Raw genomic sequence first — 20,850 nt, forward strand, 5'->3', positions numbered from 1 at the left:
AGTAGGCATATAAAGTCCTCTAATACTCAGTTACTAATGCTCATGTAAAACAAGTATATAACAAAAGTTTTTTTTTAAGGCAAAATTTATAAAGAATTTAATTAATCAAATCACCATGAACTATCCACGAGATAATCTCCGGAGGATATCCCAGCTCTAGTAACAGGATTCTCTGATTTGCATCAAAAGGCCAAATCAGACTGCATCTTCCAAATAAAACCCAACACAGAGATAGGAGCAGCGGCCCATGCATGGAATTTATTGTGTGCTACTGTTTATAAAATACTCGAATAGTCCTGCACATGCATAATATTTCCAACTTAGACAGGAGACCATACAGGGTGCACTTTCTGGCAAACAAAACAACAGATGGTTCCGCTGCCTGGAGCTCTGAGTTGTATTCCAGGGCATGAGGGAAGCAGGCCACCAAAGTAAAGGGAAATACCAAACTACAGTGGCAATCAATACAGGTCAATAATTGTGAAAAATTAGCACATGGTTCCATTTAGTTTAACCAAGCAGTTCAGTAACTATCAAAAGAAAAGTTTCAACATGCAGTCTTGACTTTTATGCTTCCACTAACATCTGAATGATTGAACAGAACCATTGCTTCTAGGCTGCATTGCTTAATCAAAAACACTTCCAGAACATTTTAAAATTTCCTTTGCATTAAAACATAAAAATGATAGAAAGCCAGCAGCAAATCACCCTGGTGGCTATTTAAGCAACTTGAGTACTCACAATAAACTAAAATTTCTCATAACATCTAGGTAACCTATACATGTCGTACCTGTACATCATAGGTCTATATATTAAATATTTGCAAAATGAAAACATGCATACACAAAATACGTCAAGTTTTACAGACATGATTTGAATTAAAATTTACTTTGACAATGTACAAACTTCTTTTAAAGTACCTTAAATGAGTAATTCTGTAATTCTTCATAATTTTTGAAATTTAGAGGTTTTCTTCTTAAATATCTGGGGTGTAAATCTTAAAAGATCTGGGCAAAAAAGATTCTAAATTAGTTTTTGGATTTGTGTTCAAGTAAGAGAGCCTGCCTAGAAATAGGATATGCATTCATAATTAAAAAATACCAAGACTATGTTACAGAATTAGCCACATTTAAGAACTATAGACCTGAGGTCAACATTTTGTATAAATGCCAACTGGGTTTCTCGGCATTTTGCTCACAATTCAAAATACAGCTAGTAACCTCAGAAATGTATTTTAAGACCATGCTAATTCATCCTTTAAAGACATTTCATGGAAAAAGAAAAGTCCACATTAGCTCTTAGGATTGCATTTGAAATCCTGATTGAAAAACAAAATCTAATTCTACTGAAGGGGAAAAGAAATCTGATTTGTAAACTTAAATGTGTGAACCACAAGCATAAAATGGAGGTGTGGATGCCCTCCACTGGAAATTGCCCCAAGCCCCTTGCTCACTGCTCTCCACCTTGGCAGCGATGACCCAATCTTATCAGATAGCACATGTCCCAGGGCCCTCAAGCCTCCATCCAGAAAGGGGGCTGGGGTCTCAGAAGCACAATGGTTTCTTCAGAGGGACTGTGACATTTACAGTCAGCTTGGCCGACCCCTCCAGCTCCTCGGGTGATCTGTCCATTTGGGGCCCGAGATGTGAGAGTCCCTGGGAAGTCGTGGGTCACTGGGCAGTATGGTTGCCCGTCCCGTGGTTGTCAGTGGCATGTGCGGTGTTCAGAGAATTGAAACCATCTTGCTGTACAGCATCTTTCCGAGGTGGCATTCTCTCATTGATCCTATCCAAACCCTTTGCCTCTTCAAAACTGCAGATTCTATGTGGTGGAGAGAATCCTCGTATTGCTTAACAAAATGCAAATTTGATAAGTCAGTAATTGAAAAACATTTCTGAGATTTCAAAACATAATTAATGATTTTTAAGAAGAAAGAAATTAGTAGCTGTAAGTAGCAACACTTAAATCTTACTTTAACTGAATCCTATCCTCATTTCAGTCTTCCCTTAAAATGTGAAATGCTTAAACCTAAATATAAACATGATAGCTTCACAGGTGACAAGTGTTAGCAAAGCCTTCCAAAAAATAAAAATCCAAAAAAATGTTAACCCTCTCCTGCCCCCAAAACCAACCTCCAGGCAATGGTCTCAGGGTCTGTCTGACTTCTACTATACCAATTATCTCCTACGTTAGTCCCTAAGATCACCAGTGACTATAACAGTAAGGCAGCAACGAGAGTAGGGGCAAGTGAGGAGGCTAAACAAGGTTAATCCTCAATATACAAATCTGTACCAAGAGCTTGGGAGGAGAAAGAGGTAAAGAAAGGTTAAAATATAGTAGATCAGAACTATCTTGGAGGTCAAGATCAGCCCATCACCACCAATATAACATTAAAAAGGTGGGAAGTGCCTCCAAGAGTTAGATCTGTGTATGGCTGATAGCAAAAAAGTATTTATAATCTCTTATTTTAGGAGATGTTTTCCTTAATTCACTGGCCATACTGCACAATCTTTGGGAACTCAAATCAAAATAAATGGCAATTCTCCACCAATTGTATGGTTTCTCATTCACTTCATCTAGAACGATGCATCCTCCATTATTAACATGTTCACAGGAAATATTTTCAAACCACTAGTTATAATCTGGTTGCTTAATATCTGCAATCCCTAGGACTTAGTCTGGCACATGAACCAAACAAATGGCTGGGGCTACAAACACTGAGGAATGTGAAATACCAAGCCAACACATGATATGTATGAACATAATCTTATCCATAAACTATAGCCCAAACTGCAGCCAAAAAAAAAAAAAAGAAAAGAAAATCATTATAGTGACAGTTCCTGTATTCTCAGCCAGGCACACTACTGGATATGAGTAAAAAACTCACACCTATATCTAGAGGAGGTTTCACTTAAGGAAAAAAATCTGAGTAGCATAGAATCATGCAAAATATGGAACAGATCTCTATTTGCAGGTCAGTTTGGCAATTTCCATTAAAACAGGCAACTTTATAAAGCTATACTGTACAGCATAATATGCTATACTCTAAATAAATCAGAAACATTACATTCTGATTGCATATTACACTGGAAAAAAGAAAAAGACTGTCACCATAGACATCAGCCCTTCTGATTTAAAAATGAAAAATAAAAAAAAGAGGGCTGCAAGGCTTCTAAACTTGATGAATCAGTGAGTCTGATTCATCTTGGGCTGTAAAAACTAGGAGTAAAACACACCCATAGGACATTCTCTGATGCCCACCCACACACCACAGATCTCTGCCCAGCACAAGGACTCTGATCATACCTTTTTCAGCCTCAATAGCCTCAACTGTGGCTGTACAGAAGTGAGCAGAGGCATGCAAAATGAATGAGAGAGATGAGAAGGGTCATATTGTACAGCAGAAAAGGCAATGATCACTTAAAATATCACAGTATCCCATACTACATCATCATTTACAATTTAACATCAATAGTACCCAAATTAGAGAGCCCCATCCAAACCCCCAATTCCTGACACAGCACAGTTTACACACAGCACTATGACAACATCACTCAGAGCACAGAACACATAAACCTACTGTAAACAGACACCTCAGCACCCATGCAAATGCACTCCAGTATTAATTACCCATCTTGAATCAGTAATTTGATGGCCTTAGAATTTTCCATAATGTTTATTATATCCCATCCATCACAATCACAGAAAAATGCTCTAGAGTGAAATTATAATAGAATTATAGCAGAAAAGCAAACAGAAAAGTCTTTTCTTTCATGTCAATGAGAACAATACTCATTACCAGTTGGTTCCCTAAGACATAAACTAGAAGGGGTCAGCAGTGCTTTACCTGTCACTTCTAATTTACAAGGCAAAACATAAGCTGCAAGGGCTGATATGACTACAGTGAAATTTAAGGGCAGTAAACTTGGTGAATTACTCTAAGTAGAACAGTTCCAGTTCTGTGGCTCTGTTCTTTGTCGGGGACCTGAAAGGGCTTCTCCTGTCTACCAGGAACTTCCTTTCTATTCTAGTACTGATGTTCCAAATACCTACAGATACTAACATCTATAGCCTTAAAAAATTCCATTTATACTGACACAGTTTATCATGAACTCAAATTTGTCTTCTCAGGAAGACTACTGAGCATCTTTTCAAACTCATCTACCCATTAAAGAGACATTAAGGAGTGGAAGTGAGGTCTTACAGGCATAAATTCTAATTATTTCATGATATAGACACATAGGTCATATTATAAATAAGAAACACATTCTTGGTATAGTGTGTCACTGGTCCATTTAGAGAATTTCAACATAATTAGTCAAATATTTTATGGTCAAAGATTCTTTTTTTCGCTCATTTCTGGGTTTGAACTGTATAAAGAGCTCACACTGAGGACCAGGACCTAAGATAGCAGACAACAATACTGGCTTACAATATTGTCCATTCCCCCTATTACTCAGAATATTTGTAAAAGTAATGCCCTTGTCTCTTCTATTTTGCTTCTTCTGCAATAAGGCCAATTAGAATAATTATTCCTGAAGTGATCTTTTAGCAATTAACATGATTTAGAAATAATTTTATCCAAAGCAATTATTAATGTACAAGAAACTGATGAATCTAAGGTATTAAAGTGTACTAAGTTAGAAAATGTTGATCTTAACCAGACAGTAAAGTGAATTGGGGATCCAAAAGAATTAGGACGAACACTGAATACAGGAAGAGTTAATTTTCCTTAACTGTTAAACTACATTACAAATCGGGCAGGGCATGGAGGATCATGCCTATAATCCCAGCACTCTGGATGGCCGAGGCAGAAGGATCCCTTGAGCATTTGAGCCCAGCCTGGGCAACACATAAAGAGACCTCATCTCTCCCCACAAAAAGTTTTAAAAATTAGCCGGGAATGGTGGTGTGCATATGTAGTCCCAGCTACTCGGGAAGCTGAAGCAGGAAGATCGCTTGAGCCCAGATCTGCTAATTGCAAAACTCTATCTGAAAGGCACTATTTCTCCATTATTTGTTTTCAGTTATATAGGGCATCTTGACATGGCCTTAATAAGTTTGAGCATAGTGCTATCTCAAACTGTGTTCCTCAGTACTACACAGTTTAGATAAACGACCAAGAGGAATTTGGTATTACTAAAATAGAATTGGCCACATATATTTCCCATATAGATCCTGGTGAAGGTAGCATTACAGTGCTAGCTCCCAATCAAATTTCCCAGAAAGAAAACATACATAAAATAAATACGAACAGAAAATCCACCTCCAATAGAGTTGTGCAGTTTGTAAAAACACTCAAGTAACGTCATGTAAATTAACTTTTAAAGTTTTTGAAAACACAATTTTTATTTTCTGACAGGCATGAGGTCTTAGAATTAAATTTTTTTCCTTTTGCAATACCTCTCGGTTATACACACTAACATCAGGGAATGTACCTACTAAAATTTAACATGTAGGATAACTTTTTAAAAAATAATCACAAAAATGCAGCTTTTGTATGACTTTTGTTATTTGTTTCAAAGCAGATTTATCTTATCCTAGGAAAATAATTTCGACCAAATGCCCAAACCACACTATCAAGAGCTAGCAAAACTAGAAGCTATTTAGTTTAAGGGGTCCCAAATTAGACCCCTTAAACTCAATTCCTTCCAGTAATTTAGTCCATGCTGAGAATAGAGAGTTCCTCCAGCAAAGCTGTCTTTCAAACCTCCCCTGCAGTAGAGGGTGGTTTCAAAGTTGAAGGAATGAGCTTCAAGCCGTGAGCAAATTAAGAATAAACAGAAGTGCTGAGCTGTCAACAAAGCATGTAATTAGCAGGTGCTAAATGTGAAATCTGAAAGCAAGGTTTGCTGTGGATACAATATAAAAGTAATGGTATATCCAAGGATAATTGAGAGATGACTATAGTGTAGATTGATTTAAGTATGATACCCTTTTGGTTTTATTTTTCTTTTCTGAACGAAGAAGAATATGATATTTTTGAAGCTATTAAAGTTCAACCTTTTCTATTAACATTTTTACTAGTTTTATCAAATGTTTAAGATCATCCTGTTTTAATGTACATTCATAAAATTCTTTTTAGTTCATTTTTCTACTGTTTATAATATAATAAGAAAAATGGAGGGCAAGGAATGTAAAGCAAATCAAAGCAGGTTTTTTTTAAAAAGAAAATCAAAAAAGAAACCTCATTCAGAATGAAAAGTTATAACTGTAATTTCAAAACACAGTGTACTTTTCAGATATACCAGTGGTGGTAGTGAACAATACAATGACATTTAAAATAGAACATGTATAGGCTACAAGTAAAAATTGTTTACAGGAGAAATTTTTTTTTTACTAAAAAGCAATCATTGGCCAGGCATAGTGGCTCACGCCTATAATCCCAGCACTTTGGGAGGCTGAGGTCAGAAGACTGCTTGAGCCCAGGAGTTTGAGACCAGCCTGGGCAATACAAAAATATAAAAAAATAAAAAATACAAAAAATACAAAAAATTAGCTGGCTGTGGTGGCGTGTGCCTATGGTCTCAGCTACGCAGGAAGCTGAAATGGAAGGATTGCTTGAGCCCAGGAAGTTGAGGCTGCACTGCACTCCAGTCTGGGTGACAGAGCAAGAAACCAGACCCTGTCTCTCTCTCACACACACACGTACACATGCACAAAAAAAAGGGAGAGAGAAAGAAGAGAGGAGAGGAGAGGAGAGAGCACTTATTATGGAACCAAAGGAAATGAAATTGTGAAGTCAAATGTAAATTCATTCAAAATGTTAAAATTGCCTATCTTTTTCTCTCTAAAAAAGTCACGAATTACAACACCAAAAAGAAACTTAATTATGACTAAGGAAAACATCAGATCTGTTGCTATTTTAATAGACAATGACCCTTAGAGGGCTGTCAAAAGTGGCTACAAGAAATTCAGGCTTTTCCACATCACGTATTTTTGCTTTCCAACCAAAGGAAAAGAAATCTAGACTGAATTACTGTGTATGGTCACTAATACTCACATCACTCTCTTCTATTTAATCTGTAATGGGCTTTAAAAAAGTTAACCCAGTATTTACACAAATATTTACGCCAAAAAAAAAGTTTTTTTAAGTATAAAATATTCAATGAGCCAGATTACAGGAATGCTTTACGTATAATTCTTTTTATTTTCATGCAAAATAAAGGCACACTTAATAACACCCTTTCAATTTTGACTTACAGGATTTAAATTCAACCCCTTATAACAATGACTTAATATCTAATGTTACATTCATGTTCAGAATGCACAAAGTGCAGCAACAAATGCAGCAAACCTCGAAACAAGGTGCTACCAAGCTGCTTCTACATTGACAGACAGACAAGTGTCTGATGGAGTAATTTAATTGAACATAGTTTTACAGACATACAGCTAACCTAAAGAAAGACAGACAGATTTAGGAAAGCAGCTACATCTGCAGAGGAAGGAAACAGTATGTTACAGACAGTTAATTGTACATAGAACATTTGACAAACACCACAGAAAACAAACTTTGGCATCATTTACCAGGGTACAAAACCTTGCACAAATCTTTTGGTAACTGAAGTGCATAAATAATGTTCTGGGGCCTAAGCAGGTAGTTAACTCTAAATTAAGAAGTTTTAAATATAAGCATAGTCTAATACAATGACATAAATTTAAAAAATTAAAAATAAGAAACTTGGAATTACATTTCCATTTTAGTAACAGGAATATCCCTGATTCACATTCTGAAACTGGGGCTTTTAAAAGAAAAGGGTGAATTAGACAAATGAATAAATAAATATTTCAGACATTATGATATGAGCTGCTCCCATATCATTTCATGAAAAGCTGAGGAACTGACCATTATTTTCAATTGAAAGGAATACCCACTCTATCAGTTTTCTGCCCTGATCAGGTATTAATGAGACACTAGCTAATACAGTACCCTGTCTAGGTCAGCTGCTGAGACAGGAACTAAAAAACAGAAGGAATTCCCTGCATGCATTATGTGAATTGTTAGCAAAAGAGTGAGGTGTGCCCCAGTCCATCTGAGGCACAGCAAGTTGCATAACATCATTACCACTTTGCAGGGTCTGCCGTCCTCCAGCTAACACTCCACTAGGCAACATCCCTGTGGGAGTCAGGCCCTTGAGTGTCAGCACACTTTCACTCTCCTCCCTATAGCAGAGAGATATAACAAATATCAGATACTTCCAACAAGTACTTAATTTAAAAGAAGACATAGGGTCTAGATATAGGCCATAGATAAAATTTATGACATTCATTGCTATTACCATATTTTCCTCAATTTTGAGACATTTCAGGTATGAGGGTGTGCCTTACAATTGAGGCATGCATTATTTTTCCTGAAAAACTTTATTAAGTATGTGTTAAGATTCATCAAGGGGCATCATACTATTGAGAAAATATGGTATTTCATATGCTCTGAAGTTCAAATGTCTGATGTAGTCAGTTTTGCTAACAAATTTTTAAAGACTGATGTATTCATTTGTACCCTTAAACCTGGTCTTCCTGAATTAACCTCAGGGAAGGCAATTTATGGCTCCAGCACAAGGGACTTCCTATACGGATGAACAAGTTCATCAAGAATACTCTAAACAGTATCCCCTCCTTCTTATACTGCTCTAATTTTCAAGGTGTAAATTTAGTGTTATCACAAAAGGAAAAGAGATACCAAAGATGAGCAATAATAATCACCAGAGTCAAAAATCTTAGCTTCAAAGGGACTTGCGTTCCCATCTTCAATATACAAATATATAATTAACTTCTTTTTCTTTTTGAGACAAGGTCTCACTCCGTCACCCAGGCTGGAGTGCAGTAGTGCAATCACAGCTCACTGCTGACAACTTCCTGGGGCTCAGGCGATCCTCCCATCTCGGCCTCCCGAGTACCTGGGACCACAGGTGCACGCCACCAGGCCCGGCTAATTTTTGTATTCTTTTTTGTAGAGATGGGGTTTTGCCATGTTTCCTAGCCTGGTCGTGAACTCCTAAACTCAAGCATCCGCCCACTTCGGCCTCCCAAAGTGCTGGGATTACAGGCATGAGCCACTGCACCCGGCCTAAGCGCCTAAGTAACATTTTTTTTTTTTCTGAGACAGAGTCTCTCTGTCACCCAGGCTGGAGTGCAGTGGTGTGATCTCAGCTCACTGCAACCTCCACCTCCCGAGTTCAAGCAAGTCTCCTGCCTCAGCCTCCGAGTAGCTGGGACTACAGGCATGCACCACCACGCCCAGCTAATTTTTGTATTTTTAGTAGAGACGGGGTTTCACCATGTTGGCCAGGATAGTCTCAGTCTCTTGACCTCGCGATCCACCTCCCTTGGCCTCCCAAAGTGCTAGGATTACAGGCGTGAGCCACCGTGCCTGGCCAGGCCTAAGTAACTTCTATATAGGAAGAATGATACTCTGTTGCTTTTTTTTTTTTTTTTTTTGAGACAGAGTCTTGCTCTGTCTCCCAGGCTGGTGTGCAGTGGCGCAATCTCGGCTCACCACAACCTCTGCCTCCCGGGTTCAAGCAATTCTCGTGCCTCAACTTCCCGAGTAGCTGGGATTACAGGCGCATGCCACCACGCCCGGTTAATTTTTGTATTTTCAGTAGAGATGGGGATTCGCCATGTTGGCCAGGCTGGTCTCAAACTCCTGACCTCAGGTGATCTGCCCGCCTTGGCATCCCAAAATGCTGAGATTACAGGAGTGTGCCACCACACCCGGCCCCATGTTGCTTTTAGATGCAGGACAATGCTTGTAACAAGGTACAATAAACATAATTTCTGCAAAACAAATAATCAAGAAAAGACATCATTACCTGAGAACAGAGAAGACTCTTGCCATCTTGCCAATTGCTCGAATTTTGTTTCTTATGATTTCTTTCCGGGCTGCAGCTGAACCTACTTTCAATGGAATAAATAGAGAGAAAGGCTCAAGTTTAGGGCATGCATGCTTACAATATGCTATTAGCCTGTTCCACACTCATCTAAACCAATACCAAGGCCCCTGCCACTAGCTTACATGGAGGAGACTAGATGAACTCATGCTAAAAAATGTCTTGCTCTCTCAATATTTAGCTCAGCATTGGTCTAATACTGGGGTCTGATAAATGTAGAAATAAAAAGTAATCCACAAACTTTAATATTTCACTAGACTGGCTAATCAGTAAAACAGCAATTGGGGCAGGAGAAAAAAAAAAAAGCAAACTTGAGCCCAACTTGTATTACAAACCAGAGGGCAAAAACTGATAATAATCTTATAGTCTCTATTTAATTTTCATGACAGCCTACGGCATGCAGACTAACAGACTAAGAATTTGTAACAGTCCTGTAGTCTTATTTAACTATCACAAAGTATTTGACATGCAGGCTGACAATACCCCATCAGACTATGACAGAGTAAGCTTCTTTGGTTTGAGTTGGTCTAAAATTAATGGTATGAAGGAGCTACTGTGCAGGTAATCCTGAACTAAGGGCCATACCAGCATTTCAACAATGCACATCTTAACCTAATGTACCAGGTATTCCTAAGGTCATGCAAATATATACAATCTTTTACATCTCTAGGTGAGTATGACATAAGCAATGAGAAAAACATGGCTAAAGGATCACTACTGCTTCATCTCTAAAGGGTTAGCTGTGCTATCTATGACTGATGTAGAAGAGAATAAACCAAAACAACTAAATCCTTGGCTGAAGAATGACTCAAAGGTTTTATCTTCCTTCCCTTGGCCTCCAGAAAGAACAACATCAATCTCAGTCCTGTTATTTCATATACAGCAACTAGAATCACTCTGGACCCAAAAGTGTGGTTCCTTAGAGCTGTGCTTCATTCAACACAATGAAAACACACATGGAAGCACCATGGTTGAGGAGAAGGTTAAGGAAAGGCTAAAGACACTAGTTTAAAAGGGGCCTTAGGTATACAGAGGTCTGAACAACTGTAAGTCTTCTGGGAGAGAACATCTCATTTAAAATTCAAGCAGTCCACAATTACATATAATTAAAAACTAAGATAATGACTGGACCTGACTGCAAGAAAAGAGAAAAAGAAATCCAACTTCAAAGATAGAAACAAAAGACATATTTTAGGGGGAAAAAAATAGGCTCCATGACATGTTTATGATCTTCTAAAGGGTAAATATTACAAGCACTGAAGCTACAGCTTTTACAAGTCCAAAACTGTGTGGGTACCTGGGTACCATGGCACTCTAAACAGGTATTTTTAAAATACCAAAAAAAAAAAAAAAAAAAAAAAATACCCAAAAACTAAAAATTCTAAGAATCATAGAATATTAGAATTTGGAGACATTGGAGATACTATAAAGTGCAATCTCCTCATTTTATAGACAAAGAAACTGAGGTTATTAACTGACTTGTTCAAGGATAGAAGGTAAGTCTGGTTCTCTTCTAATAAATTATTATAAACATTTTGTTTTAAAATTGACAGAATTTGTAAGTAGCTACACTGGGGATAAGCAGAAGGAGGTTGGGGAGGATGGCTGTAATAAGTACATTCATATTTTCAGTCTTAATTTCTGTATCTATAAAACCAAATGACATGTAAACTATACTGATATCAAATGAAAAAATCACAGGAATATAAAAACACTGTACAAATCAGGATTTTAAATCAGTCTACAAACACATCATGCATCATATTAAAGTAAATGTCCACAGTAACATTTCTTTGGGAAATAATACAGACAATCAAACAACCCTAATCATGCAGGGAAAAGTACAAAACATTACAAATAAGCAAAAGAATGAAATTTTAAAACAGGAATGAAAAGGAGGGAAAAATATTTCCATGCACAGAAAGACAGATATCTTGGAATATGACTTCTAAAAATACCAAATACTAACTCAGATAAAACTTAAATTAAATTTGCACAAGGCCCAAGAGGACTCTGCATAGACATTACTCAATGAATGTGCTAACTTACATGGACATGAGGATAACTTATGAAGTCATATTTCAAAACAATGTTACTCTGTCTGGTCTGTACCTTTTTTATTGCCATATATGAGCCGTTCTTCAGATGGAGAGTCCAGAAAAAAGGAAGTGAATGATGGAGAAAAGGTGGTTGAGACAAATAAAAAGATAGAGATTTAACTTGGCAGTGGTACTGAAGAATGAATGTAGAAAGAAAGGGAGAAAAATGAAGGCCCTCATATTTGGAAACTTGAAAAATGTAGTACTGTAGAATCTGGTGAATAAAGAGGGATGCCGCTAGGTAGAACTCTAAAGATTTCTTAAAAGATATGTGCACGGAAGAAATTATGGACAGAATGACTATCATATCTGATGAAAGCAGACATAATTAGGGACAGAAAAAAACATGTGAAAACACATAAGACTGATAAAAGACTGCTAACAACAATTGCACATTTATAGTCATACCCCTAAGGAAATGTGTCACCTGTGGAAGTATGTTAAGTAAAAGGTAATGACACAAATGAAATACAAACTCATGTGGTTCTTCAAGGACACCAACATCTGCAAAATGTGTAGTACAGTCAGAGAAATGTAGGTAACTTCATAAACTGCCTCAGTAGAAAACCTCACCCCCTCCCAACGAAGGAAAAGCTAAACCTCCCATACTCCCTAACAAGAGCACATGATTTCCTGAATCTGAATTGCAGAACTTTTGCATATACTTAGGAGCAACAGTATGTGCTTTCTGTCCCCAATCCAATCTGGGAATTTGGGGGACATCTTTTTGCAAAAATAGCAACAGATTGTTTCAAATCAAGTAATAGTTCTAAGAGTAGGCAGCTGGGGTGGTTTCATTTGAGCTTTCCCTATCTTCCATTCAAATGCTGAGATAAATTATTCCATTATAGGAAATGTACTTATTTTAGTGAAACTGCAACACATATGGATTATGTACTTCCCTTTACCAAACTGAAGACAAAAGATAAATATCTGGAAAAAGTTGCATGCAACCTAAATATCACAGAAATCAATGTTCGAAAATTCTCTTTTATGATTAACACTTCTAAAAGGGATGCTATGTGCATTTATACATTTAGTGTTAATGCAAATTTTTGTCTTAAAAATGACCCCACACATACATTAAACAATACAGAGCACCAAAGATTTACCACTTAACAATAGTCTTATGCCTTTACCTAATCTTAGCTTTTTTTTCTTGAGACCGAGTCTCGCTCTGTCAACCAGGCTGGAGTGCAAAGGCATGATTTCGACTCACTGCAACCTCTGCCTCCTGAGTTTAAGCGATTCTCCTGCCTCAGCCTTCCAAGTAGCTGGGACTATGGGCACTCACCACCACGCCCAGCTAATTTTTGTACTTTTTTAGTAAAGACAGGTTTTGCCATGTTGGCCAGGTTGGTCTCAAACTCCTGACCTCAGGTGATCCACCCACCTTGGCCTCCCAAAGTGCTAGGATTACAGGCGTGATCCTGTATCACGCCCGGCCATCTTAGCTTTAAATATACAAAAATTAGTTCTTCTTTTCTGACACTCAGAAATCTCCAATCCTGCTCTCTCTTTCCCCAAAGAAAAGCTAAACCCTTATTCTGATTCCACAGCCATCCCATCAAGTTTTCTTTCTAAAGCCAGATTTCTCCCCAGACCAATTCCATAGGATGGTTCCACCATTGTGTAAGAAAAGAAGAAGGAGAGAACAGAAGGCAAGCCATTATGGTGAAAGGAAAGGAGAAAAGATGGACGGAGTAAGAGGGAAGAAATTAGGGAGTACAAATAAGGAAGGGAAATAAACCTAGTTCCAGCAGCTCTTTCCCTACCCCACTTTAAACCTTAGTATCTATCCGAATCTCCTCCTCTATCCTCCATTTCCTCAACATTCTTTATCTTCCAAACCATTCCCATTTCTCCATGCAAACTCCCAGACTCATATTCCTAAAACTTTCTTGGAGTCTCTACTCCTAATACTTGGTAGTGGAAGAGTGAAAAAAATGAGGAGTAATTGTACCTGCCCTGTTGGCAGTAAAGGGAGATCTATTTCTAATATTAAAAGCTGGAACTCAGTGTATTTTCCCATTGAAACATTGTCATAAATGGTGCTTAACAATTTTTAAAATTATTTAAGAGTGGGAAAGAATTTTCATCCTCTCTATTCCCTCAGTTTCTGAATAAGAAAACTTGAGAAATTAGGTGCCTTTTCTAAGATTACACAGCTAGTGAACGGTAGTGACAAGGCACCTAAACCACTGATCCTTTTCATTAAACTACACTGCCTCTTTAATGATCAAATTCAATTCATCCCTGGAATGCAAGAATGATATAACAAGGGGATAAATTATCATACTAATAGGAAAAATACTGATGATATATAAAATCTTCTCATTAGAATATAATAAAATTTTATATTTATTTCTGGTTCAATATCAAAACATGACTTGGTATCTTTATTCATATAAATCATAGGTACCTAAAACCAAGTACTATAATTAGACTAACAAGTAACCTTTTTTTCTTATTATTATAAGAGGAGGACTAAAGCATTATCTACCATCATTCCTATTTAACATACTATTGGCCGTACTGATAATAACTTTTAAAGCATAAAAGAAAGGTAAAAATACAGAATAGAAGTAATATCAATCCCCTATAAATAACATATTTTTAAAAGTAATAGAAAACAAATTAAAAATTATCATAGAAAATTCTGCTGACTCAAGTTTGTTAGATATAAGATAAACCCACAAATATATATTCTTTTATACAGATAGAAAAAAAGAGACACCAGTTGTAATAGTAATAAGAACATAAAATACAGATGTATTAATTTAACTTGACAATGACAAAATTTTTTCAAAGAAAAACTATATAATCTTAAATAGAGGAATTATGTATTAAATGAAGTAATTATAGTAAATAAAGTAATTATATAGAGCAAGAGTTCTTGGTCTTAGTTTGAAAAACTAAATACTATTTATTTTAAAAAAGAAAGAAAGAGAAAGAAAGAGAGAAAGAGAGAAAGAGAAAGACAGAGAGAGAGAGAGAGAGAGAGAAAGAAAGAAAGAAAGAAAGAAAGAAGGAAAGAAAGAAAGAAGGAAAGGGAAATCCCAGCACTTTTTGAGAGGCTGAGGTGGGAGGACTGCTTGAGGCCAGGAGTTCAAGACCAGCCTTGGCAACATAGGGAAACCTCATCTCTTAAAAAAAAAAAAAAAAAAAAAAAAAATTAAAAAAACTTCCCTAGATTCAGATATAGAATTAACATAATATCAATTAAAACTCTCACTAAATATTTCACAGAATTTGAAAAACAGAAAACTTTCTTTAAAAATTAGGCTATGTGCCAATAATTACTTCAATTATTAATTATCTCAATACCTACAACATTATGAAGTAGGAATTACTGTCACTTCTTTAAAGATGAGAGAAACTGAGACTCAGAAAGGTTAAGTAAGTTGCCTGATGCCACAGAGCCATTATAAGGAACTAGAATCTAAGCCCAGGTCTATTCTTACAACAAAAGTGACAGCAGAACAGGGAAACAAAATATATATTTGAAACTATTCAATGGCTGGGCATGGTGGCTCACACCTGTAATCCCAACACTTTGGGAAGCCAAGGCAGGTGGATTGAGGTGGGCGGATCATCTGAGGTCAGGAGTTCGAGACCAGTTTGGCCAAGATGGTGAAACCCCGTCTCTACTAAAAATACAAAAATTAGCTGGGCGTGGTTGTGGGCATCTGTAATCCCAGCTACTTGGGAAGCTGAGGCAGGAGAATCACTTGAACCAGGGAGATGGAGGTTGCAGTGAGCCAAGATTGCACTACTGCACTCTAGCCTGGGTGACAGAGCAAGACTCTGTCTCAAAAAAAAAAAAAAAAAAAGGAAAGAATTAAAATAAGGAAAAGTATTATTCACTAAAGTTTACTATCCAAACTAAAAAATAACTGATATAAATATACTATGTCAGTTATTAACAAATGTGTAAGAATAAAAGTGCATCTCTGCCTACCACCAACAGATGGCAATGGTAGCACTTGTACACAGTTACTTTGTACTTTCAACAAATGGGCTTTCAAGTGTTTAAGAATCAAACCTGTTTGTAAGTAGAGAAATTTCTAAATAGGTTTCATTCAGATTTTACTCAAAAAGGGATCAAATGAAACGGATAGTTTACACAGTTGGAAAAACAGTAATTTTCTTCTTAGCATCATTAGAAATCAAAGAAATATAAACTTAAGCAACTGTAATTTACTACTATATAGCCATGAAGAAAATAAGTAAAAATGACCAAAATCCAATGAGGTAGTCCTGTGGAGAAATATGTCTATGGATTCCTTGCTGGAGGCACTTCATAGTGGTCCAATCCTTCTGCAAAGCAGTGTGGTAGTTCACAGCTAAAACAATGAAGCTAAAAGAGTTACAGAGTTAATTCTGTAACTCTATAATTCTCTTCAATAAATTTATTCCAAGAAGGAAAATAAAAGCTATAATACAAATGTTTATTTTACTGCTATTCGTAAGGATAATTTGGAACCCAGTTGCCAAACAATGTGAGATTAACTATGAAAATTAAATCGTGTGTGTGTATTTTTTTTTAATAGAGACAAGGAAATCTTTCCATATTGCCCAGGCTGGTCTCCAACTCCTGGGCTCAAGGGATCCTCCTGCCTTGGCCTCCCAAAGTGGTGGGATTACAGGCGTGAGCCACCACATCTGGCCAAACATTATAGTTTATCAATGGACTTAGAAATATGTAGCTATTAAATCTTACCAATATATAGACCATGTTCAAAATATGGAAACATTGAAATATTGATTACAACTATAAAAAGTATACTAAAACAAAGATGTGAAGGGAATATGGAAGGGAATCATTTTCGGTTTATAAATTGTTTACCTTTTTATGTACTTGGGTTTTAATTAAATATTTAAATAAAGTTTTAAATAAAAATTTCAAAACAAAATAAAATGAATTTTTTTTCTATAGTACTACTTTTTACTATAAACATGCATTAGGTACATAGGCTTGTTGGCTTACATAACAACCATGTATATAACTTTGTTTCTGTGGAAAAAATGCTTTCAGAATCTCAAACTAAATTAGCAAGTGGTCTTTTAGAACACAGCCACACTAATTTAGAAACAGTCTATTTTAGTGTTTAAAAGGAAGGAAAAGCAAAATTGGGAGTTCAGGTATGCTTTTGATACATTAAGAATATTGTTCTAATAAAACCAATAGTATTTTTATCCTCTTTTCTCTAACCAGTGTCCATATTCATCAAGCACTACATCCTTTTAATACTTCAGTTTTCCTTTCCTTATGTTCTTTCTTCCAAATTTCTCCTTTCCCAAAGTTCATCTTCTTTTCAATATTACCATAAAAAAAGAAATCACTAAAATTATTTTCAAATCTTAATATCCAAAAAAAGTAGCTTGTTACTTATCAAATAGCATATGCTGAAAGCAATGACTATTATTTGCAAAATAGTGTGTACTGAGGCTAGGCAGTAAAGAAATATCATTTCACAATAAAAAAATAGTAAGATGAATAATCATACCATCAAACTGGTCTTCACCTTCAGTCATTAGTTCATCATCAGAGCAAATACTCAGAACATTTACCAACATTTCTGTCACTATTTGGAAAAAAAAGTTACATGTTAGCTGACCATATATAACTGTCTTTACATATACATAGCAACTATTTCTACAAATGGTCAAATAATGTTTAGCCCAAGAAAGCAAACACATTCTTACAGCAAGAACGATGGAAATAAAAAATGCAAAGGCTTTCAAAAGGAAAGAAATTCAGTGGATAACAACTCTGAAAGAGATTCTTTATGGAACAAATTTTCAGGCCTCTCAAAAAAAAAAAAATTAAGCCCCACAGAGATAAGAACAGAGATGAATAACAACTGAATGTATACATTTCAAATCTTCATTCATGGATATAGCATAATAAGAAAAAAAATCATGGCAGAGTTTTACTGGTTCCAAAAAGTCTCAGGATTTAATTGTTTTTTTTTTTTTTTGGAGACAGAGTCTTGCTCTGTTGCCCAGGCTGGAGTGCAGTGGTGTGATCTTGGCTTACTGCAACCTCTGCCTCACAGGTTCAAGCGATTCTCCTGCCTCAGCCTCCCAAGGAGCTGGGATTACAGGCATGCACCACCACGCCCAGCTAATTTTTATAATTTTTTTTTTTTTTTTTAACGAGAGATGGGGTTTTACCATGTTGGTCAGGCTGGTCTTGAACTCCTAACCTTATGATCCGCCCGCCTCGACCTCCCAAAGTGCTGGGATTACAGGCGTCAGCCACTGGGCCAGGCCTTATCTTTTAAAAACTGGCTCAGCAACTCCCTTGAAATTTATTTCTAAAGATTACTAATCACTAACAATCTGAACCCTTGGCAGTTTCATAGGCTTAATCCTCTTTCACTATTCTATATGTTTTTTTCCTTCTCTTCTCCCTTGGTTCCCAAGATTCTACTCTTCTGGTTTTCTCATGATTGGATCATTTTTCCGCAAAACTTTGGATATCCTCAAGATTCTCTCTGCAGTATTAATCCTCCTATATGTTCAATCACTTGGAATTTCTGTCTATTATCATATTTACAGTTTGAATTATCACCTCGTTGAAGATGCTTCCAAAGTCTGTATCTCCAGTGTTAACCTCTCCTTCAGGCTCCAGATTTCCTTGCTGGTTTTATTGTCAACTGTCTTAAACCATTTGTATACTGTATGTTTCCCCTACTAGAATGAAAACTTCATGAGTGTAGGATGTTGTTTAATTCACTATTATAACTTCAGAGCCTGGCACTGTGCCCTGGCACATGACAGGTACTCAATTAATAACAAATAAGTACACAAAATAAGAAAAATAAAAGCAAATTTCAATTAATAAAGAAAAATGTCTATTGAATATTAGCAGTTAGATGTCCTGAAGGCACCTAGAAATGAACATATCCAAAACAAAATTCAATACTTCTACAAACCAATTTTTCCTGCTATAAATATACTAAAAGCACCCCACATGTCAAGTATGACACTAAAGCTCTAGGATTCAGGTATGAGAGGCACAATCTCTACCTTCAAAAAACTTACTAACTACCGAAGGAGATATTAAATATCAACCGCAAAAGACTGATGAAAAACATGCTATTAAGTATTCAAAGATACACAAAAGACCTGCTAGGGAAGGCAAGGCTTTTGACAGATGACATTTGAGAGGAAGCATAAACTAGGAGTTTGCCAAGTGGAGAGGGCAGAAAAGGCATTCTAAACAGAAGTTAGAAAAATGATGTAGTAGTCATTTATCACAACAGAATAGAATTGAGAGTCCAGAAAGAAAACCTGATATTTAAGGTCAATTGATTTTTGACAAGGGTGCCAAAACAATTCAGTGGCTAAAGAACAGTCATTTCAACAATGGTCAACTACAAAAGAATAAAGCTGCAAATGGTCACATGCGAAAGAATAAACTGCACTCCCTCTACTGCACACCACATGCAAAAATTAACTCAAAATGGATCAAACACCTAATGTAAGAACTAAAACTCTTAAAAAAAAACAGGGGTAAATCTTTATGAGCTCGGATTAGGCAATGATTTCTTAGGTATAACAACAAAAACACAAGCAACAAAGGAAAAAATAGATAAATATGACTTTGCCAAAATTAAAAAATTTTTGAAAGAAGCCAGTCACAAAAGACCATATACCATATAACCTTATTTACATAAAATGTCTAGCAAAGGCAAATCTACAGAGACAGAAAGATTAGTCTTTCTCATGGTTACACAACTCTGAAATATACTAAAACCAACTGAATTGTATACTTTAAATAGATGAATTGCATAGTATATAAATTATATTTCAATAAAGCTGTTATGCTGTATACCTTAAATATACACAATAAAATGTATTTTTTAAAAAAAATTGAAAAGTTCTGTGCTTCAAAGGACAAAAAAATCGGGCGCAGAAACATGTGCCTGTAATCCCAGCTACCTGGGAGAATGAAGGAGGAGGATCACTTGAGCCTAGGAATTTGAGACCAGCCTAGGCCACACAAAGATCCCATCTCTAAAAAAAGAAAAAAAAATAGCTAGTCATGGTGGGACATGCCTGTAGTCTACCTACTTGGAAGGCCGTGTGGTAAGATTGCCCGAGTCCAGGAGTTTGAGATTGTTGCAGTGAGTTACGACTGCACTCCAACATTCTAGCTGAGGTGACAGAGTAAAAGCCTAAAGGACATTATTAAGAAAGTGAAAGTCAGCCAGGCGGGGGGCTCATGCCTGTAATCCCAGCACTTTAGGAGGCTGAGCAGGTGGATCACTTGAGACCAGAAGTTTGAGATCAGCCTTACCAACATGGTGAAACCCCGTCTCTACTAAAAACACAAAAATTAGCCAGGCATGGTGGCACAAGCCTGTAATCCCAGCTACTTGGGAGGGTGAAGCAGGAGAATCGCTTGAACCTGGGAGGTGGAGGTTGCAGTGAGCCAAGATGGTACCACTGCACTCCAGTCTGGGAGACAGAGTGAGACCCTGTCTCAAAAAAAAGAAAGAAAGAAAGTGAAAGTGGGAGAAAATTATTTGTAAATCATATATGGTAAGGGACTTGCATATGGAATATATAAAAAACGGCCGGGCGCAGTGGCTCACGCCTGTAATCCCAGCACTTTGGGAGGCCAAGGCGGGCAGATCACGAGGTCAGGAGATTGAGACCATCCTGGCAAACACGGTGAAACCCTGTCTCTACTAAAAACACAAAAAAATTAGCCGGGCGTGGTGGCGGGCCGCCTGTAGTCCCAGCTTCTCGGGAGGCTGAGGCAGGAGAATGGCGTGAACCCAGGAGGCGGTGGAGCTTGCAGTGAGCAGGGATAGCGCCACTGCACTCCAGCCTGGGCAACAGAG

General features: G+C 36.9%; 1 protein-coding gene across 3 annotated transcripts in view; it reads right to left on the reverse strand.

Moving 5' to 3' along the window:
• Positions 1 to 232: 232 nt before the first annotated feature.
• Positions 233 to 20,850, reverse strand: part of PPP3CB (protein phosphatase 3, catalytic subunit, beta isozyme) — a 59,782-nt gene continuing 39,164 nt past the window's right edge. The window contains exons 10-15 of one of the 3 annotated variants that reach the window (XM_011991134.1): positions 17,500 to 17,577; positions 12,003 to 12,029; positions 9,813 to 9,897; positions 8,066 to 8,163; positions 3,307 to 3,336; positions 233 to 1,849 (exon numbers count right to left, since the gene is read on the reverse strand). In XM_011991134.1, coding sequence (XP_011846524.1) covers positions 1,671 to 1,849; positions 3,307 to 3,336; positions 8,066 to 8,163; positions 9,813 to 9,897; positions 12,003 to 12,029; positions 17,500 to 17,577 — 497 coding nt within the window. In that variant the 3' untranslated portion in view covers positions 233 to 1,670. The remainder of the gene's footprint in view (positions 1,850 to 3,306; positions 3,337 to 8,065; positions 8,164 to 9,812; positions 9,898 to 12,002; positions 12,030 to 17,499; positions 17,578 to 20,850) is intronic. The other 2 variants (XM_011991135.1, XM_011991136.1) reach the window with 2 other exon arrangements.

This window comes from Mandrillus leucophaeus, unplaced genomic scaffold, assembly GCF_000951045.1.
Source record: "Mandrillus leucophaeus isolate KB7577 unplaced genomic scaffold, Mleu.le_1.0 Scaffold39, whole genome shotgun sequence".
Lineage (NCBI taxonomy): Eukaryota > Metazoa > Chordata > Mammalia > Primates > Cercopithecidae > Mandrillus > Mandrillus leucophaeus.